The following is a 16,482-nucleotide window of genomic DNA, read 5'->3' as shown; positions in this document are numbered from 1 at the left end:
ACACCCCTTCCTCCTGGCAAGGCATGTCCACTGCCCTGTCCTGCAGAAGGTGAACATCTTACTTTCCATAAAAAGACTTGTCCATTCTCACCCCCAGAGATCAACCCATTCAGGGATAACAGTTTAAGAGTGACCCTTGATTGGCTTGTTTACCAATAGGTAAAAGGCTGTCATGGGAAACACAGGGGTGTTTCATAACGAAACTAGCTACGGATTTTTGAATGCTCCTCTTAATGAAGTGTTCAGCATGAAGCCATTCTGAAAAGATTCATTGACATGAGCAAAATAAAGGAAAGAATTAATAGTACAACATCCGATTTTTAATACTCCTTCCACTTGCCCTTCTATATATAACTTTTAGCTACGTTTACACAAATTTTTGTGAATACACACAGAAAAAACCTCCTGCTCTTACTTTCGAAAGCAGTGACATGCACTCCACCCCCGCAGGAACATACTGTTGCAGAACATAAGACAAGTAAAATGGAACAGTTGATGCCTTTGATTAGAGCATTAGCCTTCTATGTAAACCTCATGCTTTATCCTTAGTAACAAATGCTTAGATAAAGAATCCTTTTTGTCTGTAATTTGAAAACAAATTACTCCAGAAAGGGATTACTATAGAATTTAAAATAAGGTATTAGTTTCAACCAACAGTTAGGCAACATTAGCAGAAGAATATAACCATGAGGGGTACGACACATAGGGTATGAATTAAGAAGAATTTGAATTTTAATTAACTGCCAATATACTATGTTCTTTTTGTTCGATCATTCCTCAAACAGTTTTACAATTGAGTGCATAATATTAGGAAGGCATACCATCTCCAGTAATTTAATGAAGACTCCAAACGGCAGCTAAGAATATCTGCTTCACATGGAATGCATCATCCTCTCCTTAATCTATGGCATTCACCGTGTGAACTCTCAGCTAATGTGACTCCACATATTATTTAGATTGTGTAAACTCCCCCAAAATGTCAGAAATCTTAAACACAAGCAGAGACTTACTGCTCTATTACCTGAAGACACAGAAAAAGAATAGGGCTAATTGTTAATATATGATTAAGACAAAAAGCCTAATTAGTCTACATTTCCTGATATATACATTCCAGTACTCAAAGCAGTCATGTTCTTATAGCAAGCTTCCATCCCACGCACCAAAATTCCCACCTTCAGCTGCATTAGTCTTGTATTCTTCCCTAATATTTGATTTTTTTTGCTTTCATGTAATTAGAAAATAAAATGGAATTAGGTAATAACGTTATCCAAGAACTTCAATGCCCCATCAAAATCAGACCTGAGAAAAAAAAATTTTACAATGTATACTTAAAAAAGTTGTCTTTAAAAAAGCTGTTTTACAAACGAGCCACAGGACTATAAAGACATGACTCTGCTCTCATCTCTGTAAGATGCTAATACACATTCTTCACAGAATTTCACATTTTTGCAATTATGCAACCTACTCAGAATATCTGGTCCAGTTCTTTATAACTATGTGGTTACTCCTAAGTCCACATCTCCCCAGGCGCACAGGGCAGTGTAACAGATTCGAACCCTTCATAATTTGAATTTAAGTTCAATGGACTAAAACCAAAGGAATGAGGACAGATCCTAGCATATGTGTTTATAATATTGCTAAATATTGGCAGCAAAATAAATATTAAGTTGTCTCTAACACCCTGTAGCCTGTTTTCAAAATTTTAAATCCATTACAGAAGTTTTTAAAAAGGAAGGGCAATGGGGTGTGTTGTGCTTCTCCATTATCACAACTTTTTGTGAAGGTGTTAGTTGAATCTTACATAGAAGCTCTGCACATTTTAGACAGGGACATGTTCAGAAAGAAAAACAAATCACAACACCAACAACAACCTCCAAGAGAATTTTATACAGTGGAAAACGTACAGTCACTTGAAAACTACCAGATTCTACTTTATATGCACCTGAAGAGCCTCTCAATAAACTGCTTTCCTACTTTCTCTTTCAGCCCAGAGTACAAATAGTCCACAGGAGACATTACAAAAGTAAGCAGAAGAGACATCAATCCTAGAATCACAGAATGGCCTAGACTGGAAGAGACCTTAGAGATCATTTAATTCAACCTCCCTGCCATGGACAGGGATGCCTCTCAACTAGATCAGGCAACACATGGGGACCAAACGAGGCAATTCTGTCCAAATAAAATTAAGCCATTAACAAATCTCTTTGTTTAATCGCTGCTTCAGCACAATCTTGCACAGCGAGAAGATAACTCTTCATTTTGTGCTTCCTAAACCACAATCATATACTCTCAATCTCCTTCCACATCTGCCAGAACTGGAAGTCTCTCTCTTCACTCACGCCAGTGAAGGAATGAGAAAAAAACATACTTCACTCCAGGAACAGAAGAAATCTGCCAGGTGATCTTACAAGATCCTTCATTTGAATGCATCAGAAGGTGAAATTCTCCTGATACCTATCTGCTCTGCTCAGTACCTGACTCCAAGATCAACAGGGCTCATCCACAATAGCCATCAGCACCCAAGACAAGACACACAGACGCCAGGAACTCGGGACACCACACTTCACTATCGTGATGCCACCTCTTTCAGTTTACTGTTGAGACTTTGACAAACGCTTCATATAACCCCTTAAATAATGCAACTCTGTAGCCATCTTATTACAGAAGAGCAACTGGCATTTTATCAATACTATGAAATTATATTCATGGGTCAATTTACTTAGAAATTCTTCCTGAAGCCCGAGATTGAGTGCTACATGTGTAACATCGTCATATCTGCAAAAATATCTATAATGTTAGCAGTGACTGTTTGCATACCTTTCAAAAATTATTTCTGAAAGTAATTTCACAAAATGGCATTTAATATCCTGATAGTTCTTAAATACTTTTGTTTCCCAGGCTTAAGAATCACACAGCTCCAAAAAAGCAAACAAACATGGCAGAGGTCTTGTAGGGTATCAGTTATACCCTATCGTAATCTTTATGCAGTGAGACACAATAGAGAAAACCTCATTCACTGAGGCAAAACATGAAGAAAAACATTTAGATAACTTTCTAGAAAAATTATGTCATAATTATACTTTGCATTAGAAATAAACACTAAATTTCTAAATACTCTAGGGCAGATCTCTACCCCTTCTGACACGGCCAACAGAAGAGCAACAAGAGGACAAGTAACATTAGAACTTTTTTAAGAAAACAAAACAAAACAAATAGAATTTTCAAACTGAGGCTACTCATTCTTACCTAATAACAAAAACCAGACACTGCCTGGGCCATGATTTGCTATACCTCATACCCATTTTATTCCCAGATACCATCAACTTTTCATAGGAACAAGGCATGACCAATAACTTAGAGTGGCTCAAAAACAAAAACAGCAGTAAAATAAGTATACAATCCTTGTTTTCTAACCTAGTGCACACAGCCCAGAGTGCTCCGATAAAGGGCAGATATGGAACACGAGCAAGAGTGTCTCCTGTGCACTAAGTGGCTCAGCTCAGAAATCCCAGTGGAGCTCAGACTGGAGCTCGTACATGCAGTACAACAACGAAGTCCCAATGCTAGTACTAGTAAACTATCGGGGTGGAGAGGGAAATACATTCAGTCATCTTACAAATTTAGTACAATCTTTTATCTTGCATACTACAGACAACAGTTATAAATAAAAGCTGCAGTTATAAATAAATGGCATCCCAGAATTTGAATTTGACATTGGAATAACCCAAGTCTTGCTGAAAATCAGACTAGAGCCAAAGTTTTGAGGAAATGCTACCCAGCACATCCACTGTAATAGATCTGTTTAATATTACTGATGCAGTACAAACAGTATGCTCTTCAAAAATATGTTGGGAGTCTCTGGGAAATAAGCATTGGTATCCTTACACTTGAAAACATACATTTATGTTCTGTTGAGGTTACTGAAGTTGCTCCTCTCAAAGCATGGTCAAAAACAGTTTTGAAATAAGACTGAGAGTCACCCTGAAGCTACTGAGCCTAACCTACATTTCCATCGGAGGATAATGCCCTGTAGCAGAGGTGGCTGAGAAAGTGCCAAAATACTACAGCAATAATCCCCAGCACTCAAGTCAAGTGGTTTGCTTCTGGTAATACTTAAGTCTTTCCCGGATACAAGCACAAGTCTCGGGATATCATTATGAATGAGGGTGTTAAATCTGCTTCTGAGAGAAATTTTAAGAATATCTCAAGCTCCCGAACTGAAGACTTTAGAGCTGGATAAAGATCTAATATTCATACACCTAGAAGGGCTAAAAGCAATACTTGTGAGACAGATGGAATCACTGACTTTAATAACATGCCAAACTTTGCATACAACCACAGTTTGAGCTTGTGGCTGCAGAAATAGAAAGCACTGCAGATAAGGCTGCAAGAAAACTTCATGCTACCTCTGAAGCTGCTTCATCCAATCAAATCAGAACAACTCAGTTTAGAAAGAGGTCTTCATTTCTATAATTCATATTACAAGTCTAATTAATCTTTCTGAACAGGTGACCTGAATGCAGGTAAATCTCTTATTCGTATTTAAACATTTCCATCCAGCCTGCTTAATGTCTGCCTTCAATAGTATTATGCAATTTACCTGACATCAAGAGTATGAAATTTTCCTTTCTTCTGATCTCAAAGATTTGGATATAAGAAAGGTCGCATTATCTCATGAGTCAAGTAGAAATCTTCGTTAGACCCTGGAAACAAAATCCAAAATGGTCCTTAAAACCATTGTGGTTACAGAATTCAAGCAGAATTTCACAAAAATAATTAGATGCAATTGATTATTTTCCTCATCCTGAAAGTGATCACAGGAAAGCATCTCTTGACAGAAACAAAAACCATTCTGTCCTCCAAGACTGCAACTGAACTTCAAATTCTCTAGCCAGATTATTTTCCATTCTTGACCTCCCAATATGAGCAAAGTTCAGGATATGGCCAATCATCCAAATAGGAAGACACTCACATCTAAGGATGAGATTGGCAAGTGTCTGTTTATATACACACATATGTCACTGTGTGTATATATATATAACAGATATATATATACATATATACACACACACACATATATGCATGTCTATGTATAAAAAAAACCCCAAACCAGTTTAACAGAAGAAAGATGATTTTTGAAGGGACATTCCCCCTCCCCCTAAACTTTATTTAGGAAAGATTTATAGGTATTTTCTTCCAACTAACTTATTAAGTCAACATGAAGAAGATTTTGAAATGTTGATTCTACAGAAGGTCAGTATCAACCTACATGCACCACAAAAACCATATGAAAAAATAATTCTGCTTGAAATATTTGTAAAGTCTTTAATACCTCACATGCTTTCAGACTTCCAGTACGGCATTACTGAAAGTTACACTGCTGGTCACCAGATCAGCAGACTTGCTTCACAGATGCCAGATTCATTAACAGCCTGGATTTCTAGCTTTTAACAAAACATTGAATAAACTTCTAAACTCTTCCACCACCTATGCTAACAACCTTGCTCTTTCTTATTTTATTTTATATCACCATGGCATGAGCTAAATGAATACCAGAAGTTCACAAATCTATCACAATTTGTGGAGCTATCTAAATCCCCATGATTTTACAGGGATTTTAATACACACTTTCTGTGAAAGATTTATTTTTTTCCCCTCCATGTTCCACCTAGTCCAGTGCAAGTGTGGGCTCCTGCCAAAAGCAATAATCCCACTTTTCACTATTACAGTTTTGTCTCATCCCCTTCTCTGCACCAGATCTGGTAATCATATAGCTGCTGGGCTTCTTGCTTCAGTTTGCTAATTCAGGAAAATATTTTTTTTTTGCCCTTTTTGGTGTGCAATCCTCCTTCCAGTCAGTGACATCAAGCCCAATCAATCATTAGAGCAGTATCAACAGAAGCAGTGAGAAGACTTCTTTTGGCTGCAGTCCACATTTACATCAGATTATACGTAGTGTAAAACTACCCCCTTAGCTCTTCATGCAAATTAAAATAAATAAAAGCAAAGAGAGCACACCTTCACAAACCTCTCATAAAAGTAAATGCTTAAAGTGCTGTCATTTAAAAACTCACAAATTGTCTTGAATTCCAAGAACATGCTCTTGCACGTGTGCCTTTACTAGTTTTACTATGAATAGATTTACTCTAATTATTTTCCTCACACAGTGCAAATTTTATCAATGTGTCATAGTATGATTCAGCTGTAGTTTCTTAAGGTATACAGCAAATCGATGTTTTGAGAAGTTAAAAGTAAAAATTCCAGTGTAATCTCGCAGGTATTATTTCAGGCTTAAAGTTAACAATTCATTTTTAAAGCAGATGTATGAAAACCAAATGGCAGTCCCCTAACTGAAAAGCAATATATTGTATCCTTATCCTATAATTAACAGGGCTCAAATCTAAAGCTTAAATATAAATATGGTTCTTTCTAAGCAAAGAGATGACAGAATTAGTCATATAAAGGACTTACTCAAAAGGAGCTGAGCATAATTGCTATGAACTGCACAACATCCATGTAAGTCAGACTTTTAACACCAAAAAAACCCACATAAATATTGTCCACTTCCCCCTGATTGTGAAAGCAAGCTTGACAGTAGGAACTGAGCAGGGTAGTTTGAGTCAGCAAAATAGTTTTCAATAGTGACCTAAACTGACCATATTACTATACTGGTTAAACACTAACAGTTACGGATTTGCATCTTATTTTTCTATTAAGTGGCTTGAGTCATAGTTTACATGAATTTATACCCAGTTCACTCAAACACCTAGGGCTACCTGGCTAAAAAAATTTGCTATACCCTAACACCATCTGTGCGACTCAAAGTCCAACATAGTTACTTTCTGAATACAGACAGTTTGAGAAAAGGACAGTTAAAAAGTTCCAAATGTTATGCAGAACTGATGTATGAAAAAAGTCTGATACCCTTAATTCTGGCAAAATTATACCAACTAAGGAACAAAGTGTTAAGGAAGATCTTTTACGCGAAATTCTACAGAACCTGTAACCTTGGAGAAAGGGTTGCTAAAGTATCCTAAAGCTATCCACATGCCTCCCTGCTGCAGGTCTGTTTGGGAAAGCCCACCACCTTTCCAGGAAATCTCGGCCTGCAAAATACGACACCCTCCTAGCGCTGCATCACCACAGCTTACATGAACAACATCGTTCTCTCCCAGCTAAGCCTCCATCATTTCCAGCCTTGACCACTTAAAGCCTGGGAAAGACTGTTTTAATATCCTCTTTTCTAGAGTAAAAGTAGTCAAAACTGGGTTTAAATTTGGAAAAAAAAAAATGGGTTTTACATCTGGAATCCTGTGTCCAGTTCTGGGCCCCACAGCCCAAGAGAGACATGGAACTGCTTGAGAGAGTCCAGCGCAGAGCCACAAAGATGATGAAGGGAGTGGAACATCTCCCTTATGAGGAAAGGCTGAAGGAGCTGGGTCTCTTCAGCTTGGAGGAGACTGAGGGGTGACCTCATAGATGTTTATAAATATGTAAAGGGGTAGTGTCAGGAGGACGGAGCCAGGCTCTTCTCAGCGGCATCCAATGACAGGACAAGGAGTAATGGGTACAAGCTGGAGCATAGGGGGTTCCACAAAAATATTAGGAAAAGCTTTTTCCCTGTGAGGGTGACAGAGCCCTGGCACAGGCTGCCCAAGGAGGTTGTGGAGTCTCCTCCTCTGGAGACATTCAAAACCCACCTGGATGAGTACTTGTGGGATCTACTGTAGGTGATCCTGCTCTGGCAGGGGGGCTGGACTAGATGATCTTTTGAGGTCCCTTCCAACCCCTGACATTCTGTGTGATTTTGTATGAAATTGTCACACTAGGGACCCAAATGTCTCCTTAAATGTTTTATATATTCCACAAATTATTAAATAATGAATACAGCCATGAAAGCTCAGCCTTAGAACAAACTACTCATTCTTCATTTTGCAAAGCAGCTTCCAAGTCACCTCACTGAGAGCAAAACCAAGTCACGTAACACATACAGATTTCATGCATTTAACCACATTGCTTTTCAGTTTGAACACTGGTCTGAGACAAATAGGCACAATCTAACACCCGTTTTAGTCACTGACACCTATTTTATTCGTTGCCTCCATCGTCAGCAAAATCAAGGCGAGACTCTACTGCTCCTAATAACCTGACCTGGTTTCAGTTGGGATAGAGCTAATTCTTCTTTTTAGTAGCTAGAATAGTGCTGTGATTTGGATTCATTATGGAAATAGGTGAGAAGAAAGTTGATAATATACTGGTGGGCTTAGTTGTTAACAGGAAATCAAGGACTTTTCAACTTCCCATGTCTTGCTAGTGTGCAGGAGCACAACAAGCTGAGAGTAAGCACAGCCAGAGCAATGAACCAAAACCAGCCAAAGAAATGAATATTCCACATCATACAACGTTATGCTCAGCATATAGAAGAGAAAGGCTGGCATGCTGGGCATTTCTGTGATTGAAATTTCGGGATTTGCTCTGGGATCGCTGACCATGAACATGCTGGGCATTCGTCAGCAGGTAGTGAGGAAGTGCATTTCGCATCACTCTTTTTTATACTCTATTATTATCTTTATAATTACTATTTTAGTGACATTTTATTTCAATTATTAATTTGTTTTTATGTCAACCTACAAGTCTCCTTATCTCTTCTCCTCCGATTCTCTTCCTGGGGCAGGGGGAGGGTGAGCGAGCTGCTGCACGGTGTTTGGCCACTGGCTGGGTTCAAACCATCTTTTACTCTTTGCTGTCATGTCAAGCCCACAGCTGCATATTTTCCCGGCAACTGTGAATCATCTCCCACTCTGATGACTGATTCACAGACCAGAATAAGATGTGCTTACAAGAATTATTCTATTAACAACTTAAAACCAATCTGCTATTCCCAGATGCTTGTTCCCCTGCAACAAAATCCCTCCAGAGGTTGTGGCCCTGTCAGTTATATTAACCCAGAGTCACACTAACATGCCTCAGACCAGATTCAGGGAAGTATCCAGGCTAAAAAAAAAAAATTGTTTCTGGTTTAGTATCACTCAGTTGGGATAATGAGAAGAATAAACAGAACAACGTTCCCACTTACAGAGACAAAATGTCTAGCAATTCAGGCATATGTCAATGATTTTGAAGGCATCTCTGTGCCTTGGTCATTTTACGCCAAATAATAAAAAGAAATACAAAGCTGTTAATATGACTGGGGCACAGCTCAGCAAAACACAGATTGCAGCTTCTCTAGATGTCTCGTACTGAGGAGTTCCTTGACCTAGAAAAATGCCTAGAAGTTATTAAGACAGCTCATATTTTTGTTCTTCTAGTAAAGAAAACAAAATTTCTTGGCCACAACAAATATGATGCCTGGAATGGCAGAGATCAACAGAGATTAACCTATGAGCACTCGAGGACCAAGCAGTTTCACAAATGTGCTTGCCTTCACACAGATGATGGGGAAACTGGCAGAACTAGAAATTCACATAAAGAATAATGTAGGGTACTTCAGAAGCTGCTCGCCAGCTGGCAGGTTATGCCACCCCCTTTAAACACATGTGGCAAATTGGTCCTGGCACATCAAATTCCACCAGCTTTTCAAGTATTAACCGTTAGGCAAAACTTCTACAGACTTCTCCATTTCAGAAGAACTGATAAACCACAGAATTATAGGACTTGAAATATTCACATCTTCCACATGCACCCATATTAAAGGAAGCAACCCACAAAACCTGTGAAGAAAATAATTACATGGCTGAACAGCTAAGTGTGCCTTTGAACACATCCCACTTCTTCAAAACCTTCATTGAAAGTACTACTGCCAGCTGTGCTGTAAGCACATAAATGTGGTAAGAAATAATTAGAAATTACCCATTCTACTTCTCCACAAACTATTTCCATACTAGCACGGACATAGAAGAAGCTACGACAGAAGCAACTCCACTAAGGCAGCAAGAAGTGTTTCTGACCATGTGAGTATTTTGATTAGTGAGATACATACTTTCAGAAGACATATGTACAATATGAGAGCATATGAATAGCTTTAACAATTTGAAAATGGTTACAGTGTTCTTGGAAAGTAATATTAATCTACTCATAGAGATTTAAGATACACTTGTCTTGTAAAGATAGTATGGTTCTCAAATTTGCTGGGGAAATTAACAGTCCACAACTTCTTAATTAGTGTGACCTTATAGAGTACATACTGAGAAGATGACAAAAGAAGGAGCTTTATGGGGACCATTTTTCTCTCAAAGTCTACTAAAAATTCTCATAGCAAATAAATAAATATTAAAACTGTTGGAAGCCCTTTACAAAAACAGAAAATCCAACTCTGCCTTGAGACCCTACCTCAAATTTTATTCTAAGATTCCACTTTCACACACACAGTATTGTGACAGTATGTGTCTATACAAACAGAAGAAACAAAGGCAATATTACTAAATTTATAATGCATATCTTACCGAAAAACACAATAACTGCAGAGCACATCTGAGCGTATAAGACAAAAAAAATCCTATGGCTCAGCTTGATTTTAAAATTGTAATATCATTTGTTTGCAAAAGCTTGAGTGATGTTTAGGTAAGAAGTTATTAATAGTTTATAACAACTTCTCTTTCTGTTTTTTGGTGAATCAAAGTCTAGACTTCACAAAGCTTACAATTAAGTCAGCTTTTTAGATCCACTAATTTATTTCTCTATCTTCATACTCACACTATAAAAATAGCAGAATATATACATACATGTATATATTTGTTAATTCCTTCCATTCATCTCTTCCAGGAAAAAAGAAACCCAAACATACAGAAATACTTCCAAATTAGCATCCTCACTTTGATAAGTCTCCAATGAAAGTCATAATACTCCTCATAGCTAAAACAACTTCAGAATGCTAACTACAAGTTCATAACTGGCAGCAGTCACCACTTGACAGTGAGGTAATTTTTTATCCTGTAAAGAGTGTGATAAAAGGGGCAGACACTGTATGAAGGCCAAGGGATACCACTCCCAAGTTACAACCACGATCAGAAAAATAACATAAGGATATAAACCCACCCCCAATCTGCTAGTTTTGAAAGCAAGTCCTGCAAGTTCGTGACTTACATTCTTGCACAACACTGAGAAACAGGCAAGCAGTGACCATAAAATCTGACTTACCATTAATTCAAACTTGTAAAATCATATCTTGAAAAGTTACATGACTCAATGATTAAGAACACCAGCACTGCCAGGAACTCACACACTACGCAGAATCACATTCATTACAATAGACAAAGGTACCTACAAAACCAACTCTTTATCACTCATCAAAAATGAAAAGGGGTCAGAGCTTCATCTCCTTCTTCTAATGTTATCTTCTGAGGTAGGAAATGAAAACGAATCCAGCAGCTAGACGTTGCATACAGAAAAGCAACTATAGAGCTGCTAAAGAAAGTGTTTCTATCCCATCTGATTCTTGCAGGAGAACACAGGTAATTGACTGGGAAAATCCTGTTTCATAAGCTTTATTTAACTTGAGAGTCCCTTTCATAAACAAGAGGGGTTGCGGGAAGTCATCAGCTACCCCACCAGAGTAGCCCCAAGAGAGTAAAACAATCTTAGTTTTATTTAAAACAAGGCTATAATTTTCTTTTTAATTACTTATGACTCAAATAGCTCTGAAAGGATCAATATTTCAGATGCAAGATCAAAAATAAACAAGATGGATATTAGAAAACATTATAATGCAATCTAAACACAGCTTTGCACATTTCATTAGACAAGAAATTTTTCAAGTATTTCTTTTTCATCATCACATCTTTTCTGTTTCATTTAATGCAGAATTTTAGTCTATCTCATGACAAGCAGTGTCTGAATTTTTCAAGTAATTTCTTTCTGAAATCTGAAGTTAACTTTGTTTCGCTTCAACCAAATTAATTTCTATTCCCTGAACAGGCTTGTAATCAGATTCAAAGTTAAATAACACTGAAGAAAACCGGTTTCTAATGTTCTATCTTATTTTACAAATAAATACCATATATATACAAAATCCTCTTGCTTTTCACTTTAACATAATACCTTACAGAACTGAACTCTTGTTTTGGATCACTCTCTGCACATCCTTCATTTAAGTAGAGTACACTGTTAACACAACATAAAGCACTTACCCTTCTAACCTGACATCAGGTAAAGATCTGTTGAGTGCAATCATTTCACTTGCCATTAAATTAAATTGATTTATTTTAAACATTTCTTTCATTTTCTCCTGCTCCTCTTTCGGAATGACCACAGGCTTCCCCATCTCTCCAGGTCCTTCATGCGGTTTTTGTACAGGTTCTGGAACTAAGAATAAATAAAATGTTGGTAACTACTTTTACACTTGCTTTTCTTTGTTTACATTTCAATGTATACTGTAGGAGTGTTCCTGTTTAAAATAGTTCTAAATCCACCAGGTTTTGGAAGGGAAAACAAATCTTCATATTTGGGAGTGTAATGTTTTAAATGCTTGAATACCAAATTTAAAATATCTTACTACTTTACAAATTCAGTCCAAACTTTAATTAAAAAATAAAAATAAAAATAAAAATAATTAAGCTCTAAACAGAGGAACAGAAACTGTTTTGAAAAAAAAGGCACCAAAGCCTTGAAGCTTAGCTTCAAATTATCTTTAATTTGCATCTGGGACAGCACAGTGTAATTAAAGCTTATGTCAAGAGCAAATAGCCATGTAAATAATAAAAATAGTTATTTTTAAAAAAAGCCCAAGCTTTCTATCCTTACTGAAACACTAAGACTTAGAATATATACTTACCAATAACTGACACATTTTGCTAGTTTGCATTTAGCATTAATCGGTTACAAGCAAAATATGTTCCCTGAGAAACTTTCATTTTTGCATACTTGAAGCAATTGCAGTAGTTGCATTAACAGAGTAACGAACATTTACCAAGAAAATCCTCCCACCACAAAGATGTTTTCTCTTTACCAAACTTCCCTTGATTGTAAGTTGAGCTATATCATTCTAGAAGTTGCCAGCCAGCCGCTTACACAGTGAAAATTGATAGCAAAGAACATTCAAGGCGATCCTAAAAACACTGATTTGGGCACTTGTTTTAACTGTGGGCTCAAATGAGCAAGCAGTTTGCTTTGCATTTTTGTCTCCTGAGAAAGTACAGTTGAATCCACATCAAAATTTGGTGATTTGCAATTGCATGTCCTTTTAAACTAGAATTTGTGCCTTTTGAGAGGTAATTAATATAAAATTATGGTATACAATAAGGCAGTAATTAGGGCTTCAATTTATATATTCAGCTTGGTTTCATTACATGGGCTAGCATAATCAGTTTTATTAAGTGTATAGCAATTAGTATATAGGTTCACTTGGACAGAAAATGATTAGATGGTGAACATTCAACATAGCTAAAATGATTAACAAAAGCTACCAGAATACAGTTATATTCACCGTGTTAAGGGGGCCAGTTAGCTCAGTCGGTTAGAGCGTGGTGCTGATAACACCAAGGCCGTGGGTTCGATCCCCGTTTGGTCCCCATGTGTTGCCTGATCTAGCTGAGAGGCGTCCCTGCCCATGACAGGGAGGTTGGATTAAATGATCTCTAAGGTCCCTTCCAGCCTAGCCCATTCTATTATTCTACGTTCTTCAGCATTCTGAAGAGTAAATGTCTTATCCTACTATATTTGGTATTTAGAAAAAAATAATTTCCTGTTTCATTTACACTTCTAGTTGTTTAACTTTGACGAAACCAGTTAAACTGAATAGCTAAATTCACTGAAAACTCATCTTTCACAACTGCAGATCTTGCTATTAAATGCTAATTTAGCGTATCAGTGAGTTGGATCCAGGTGTAAAATCTCCACAAACTCATCAGTTGAATTGTTACATTTCATTAGCAAATATACACAACTTGATTACATATTTTACCTAAATAAAGTATTACCTTCTCCTGCGGAAAAATCCAGCAACAGCTCACTAGATCACAGATATTTTAGGGAACTCATTAAATGCAAAGACAAGCAAGCTTGTGCAGACAGAGAGATGATTTTCCAAGTTAACCACCTTCTTTCAGATTTCTACATTTATGGTAATAGGTTTTCCCACAAAAGCATGCAGTTTTCGTGTAAACACAAACCACAGTGCTCTTTGGTCAGTTAACTATGAAAAATATATTTCCTTTGAAGGACCGTAGACATGAACTGATGGCATACTTCTAACAAACTGAAATTTAATTTACAGCTACAAGATTTGGAGCTAAATGAATTACTTAATCACCACCTGATTCAATGGGAAATCTAGTAACGTTTTTTCCAGACATTTCTCATTTGTATCCGTAAACTATTAGTTTCAAAGAGGATTTGATCTCTTCCAGATCTTCATTACAAATCAGGAACTCTTTATGTCTATAGACTACAAATTCCTTTTTAGCAGGCAATGTGCCTGATGAAAAACAGATTCCTCAAAACAGAAGACCATCCAAAGACAGAAAAAGCAATGGATTCCTCTGTGATATGTATTTAGGGGTCACAACAATGGTAAACTGACCAAAACAAAGTCCAGCTGTCTTTGGAGGAATCATCACAATTATAAAGAAGTTGTTTGGATAGGTAAAAGGTCCGAGAAATTTTGTCTCTTACCTACAGCTTAGCCTTAGCAGTGTAAGATGAATGATGAACAGTTCCTATTTTCAAAAATTAAAGCTGTGTGTGTTATCTTGAAACTGCTCAATTTTCTTCTTGGGGTTTTTTTACGTAAATAAGAATATTCAGAACTAAGTCAGAACTTCAAGATTCCCTCTCCATCAAAGAGCTCAAAATTTAGAACACAAGGCCTTGATTGGCACTTGACAAAAGTGTCTGGTCCTGTGGTTTAAATTTGTCATTGCCCCAAGAAGAGAGTGTAAATACCAAGTAGCTGAGATCGCAAGACTCTTGCAATACCAAACCTAAATCTGAAAGTTTTTTTCTTTTTCTTGTTTTTTTTGCAGGCCCTAACCCTCACCAGTTGCTTATCTTCACACAAGTGGAATGCCCCGTGAGGAAGGAAGGGGGAGGGGAAGGGAAGAAGGATGAGTTTGGAAGTTTATTTAGAAACTGCACCAAACGCCAAAGCTGGAAGTTCTTTTGCAGTTGTACCTTTAAGAAGTCTACAACTCGGGGTAAAAGACTCATTTGATTTTCATTTAAGTCACAACCTCAGAGCGGACTCTTACAAAAATAAGACAGTTACACACAAAAAATCCCCATCTTTATTAGTAAAACCATAGTACTACCCGGGCATTTTTTGTTTATAGGAATGGTCCCTTTTTGTATTGTTAGGGAACAGCTTGTATTGTTGCAGAACACTTATCAGTAAGTTCTGTTCCAGGACGTGAAATCTAAATTATAACATCAAATCTGCATCTGGAAACAATAACACTCAACTAGCTATTCTATGAGTTCCAGGTTTGGAAAAAACTACTGTGTAACATGGATGATGCTTACTAAGGTTCACTATTTTCTTTCCAACTTGAAAAATCTTTAAACTTACAATGGCAGCCTTTGCATCAAACAACAATCACTCTCTGTGAATTTGACTGAGGAACCATGAGGAATTACAAAACGGGAACCACCACCCAGATGTGCCAACAGATAGAATATCCATGACAGCTGGAGCAAGGAGTGTATACCAACAAGGTCAGCTGGATAGCTCAGAAGAGGTGAGATAACCTCAGAGCTGAGAACTGGAGAGAACTTCCCCTGATGTACTACCCCCTCCCTGAACTGGGGAGAAGAAAGAGCAGCCATATCAGCCGGACAAGCATACGCTCCCTCCCAGCTCTCACAGATTGATGCTGGCATCAACACTGTCAGGTTATGATCCCACTTCAGGCTACCTCCTGAAGCTACTACTACCCTCTTCCATCATGGTGGAGGGTGTGGGCAAAGGCTTAAGCCTATAGCCAAATCACTCACACAGTTACAGACACTAGATTCCAACTATCCTGTGCTACCTAGACCTCATGACTGGCCCCCTTTTCCCCAAAACGTCTCCACGGCAGCTCTCTTACAGCCTGGTAAGTGCCTGTCCCTTTTCCACTTCATCTTTTGTCCTCTAATCTCCACACTCACATCATTTCAACTACCAACCCTCAATCTCCATGATAGCAGGCGCAAAGACCTTTATCCCACTCATCTTAAATCCCTCATAATCACATACACAGATTTTTCCACACTCAAATTCCTTTTCTATTTCTTATTTTTTAGCAACTTCTAAAATATAACAGCAGTATAAGTCCAGTCCGATATTAGACACGTAAGCTGAAGCTCATGATTTAAGATGCTACTATCTATGGTTCTGTATTATACCATCAATACCAAGGAGAAAGTTTTTTTTTCCCCATCGCAATTTAAACCATAGCTCCAAGTCTTATTCTGAAAAATAAGCTGCCTCCATTTTCTGCATTAGAAACCTAAGGAAAACATCCTACTAACTTCACAAAAGCCTAAACTGTCCAAAATTATCCTCAAAAT

General features: G+C 37.5%; 1 protein-coding gene across 2 annotated transcripts in view; it reads right to left on the bottom strand.

Moving 5' to 3' along the window:
* GALNT1 (polypeptide N-acetylgalactosaminyltransferase 1) overlaps positions 1–16,482 on the bottom strand; it is a 48,824-nt gene that overhangs the window by 29,480 nt on the left and 2,862 nt on the right. Inside the window, exon 2 of one of the 2 annotated variants that reach the window (XM_009872107.1) lies at positions 12,126–12,300. In XM_009872107.1, the coding sequence (XP_009870409.1) occupies positions 12,126–12,300 (175 nt within the window). The remainder of the gene's footprint in view (positions 1–12,125; positions 12,301–16,482) is intronic. The other variant, XM_009872108.1, reaches the window with a different exon arrangement.

The sequence above is a fragment of the Apaloderma vittatum genome, unplaced genomic scaffold, assembly GCF_000703405.1.
Source record: "Apaloderma vittatum isolate BGI_N311 unplaced genomic scaffold, ASM70340v1 scaffold6716, whole genome shotgun sequence".
NCBI classification, from domain to species: Eukaryota; Metazoa; Chordata; class Aves; order Trogoniformes; family Trogonidae; genus Apaloderma; species Apaloderma vittatum.
This window is presented reverse-complemented; position numbering and strand designations above follow the sequence as displayed.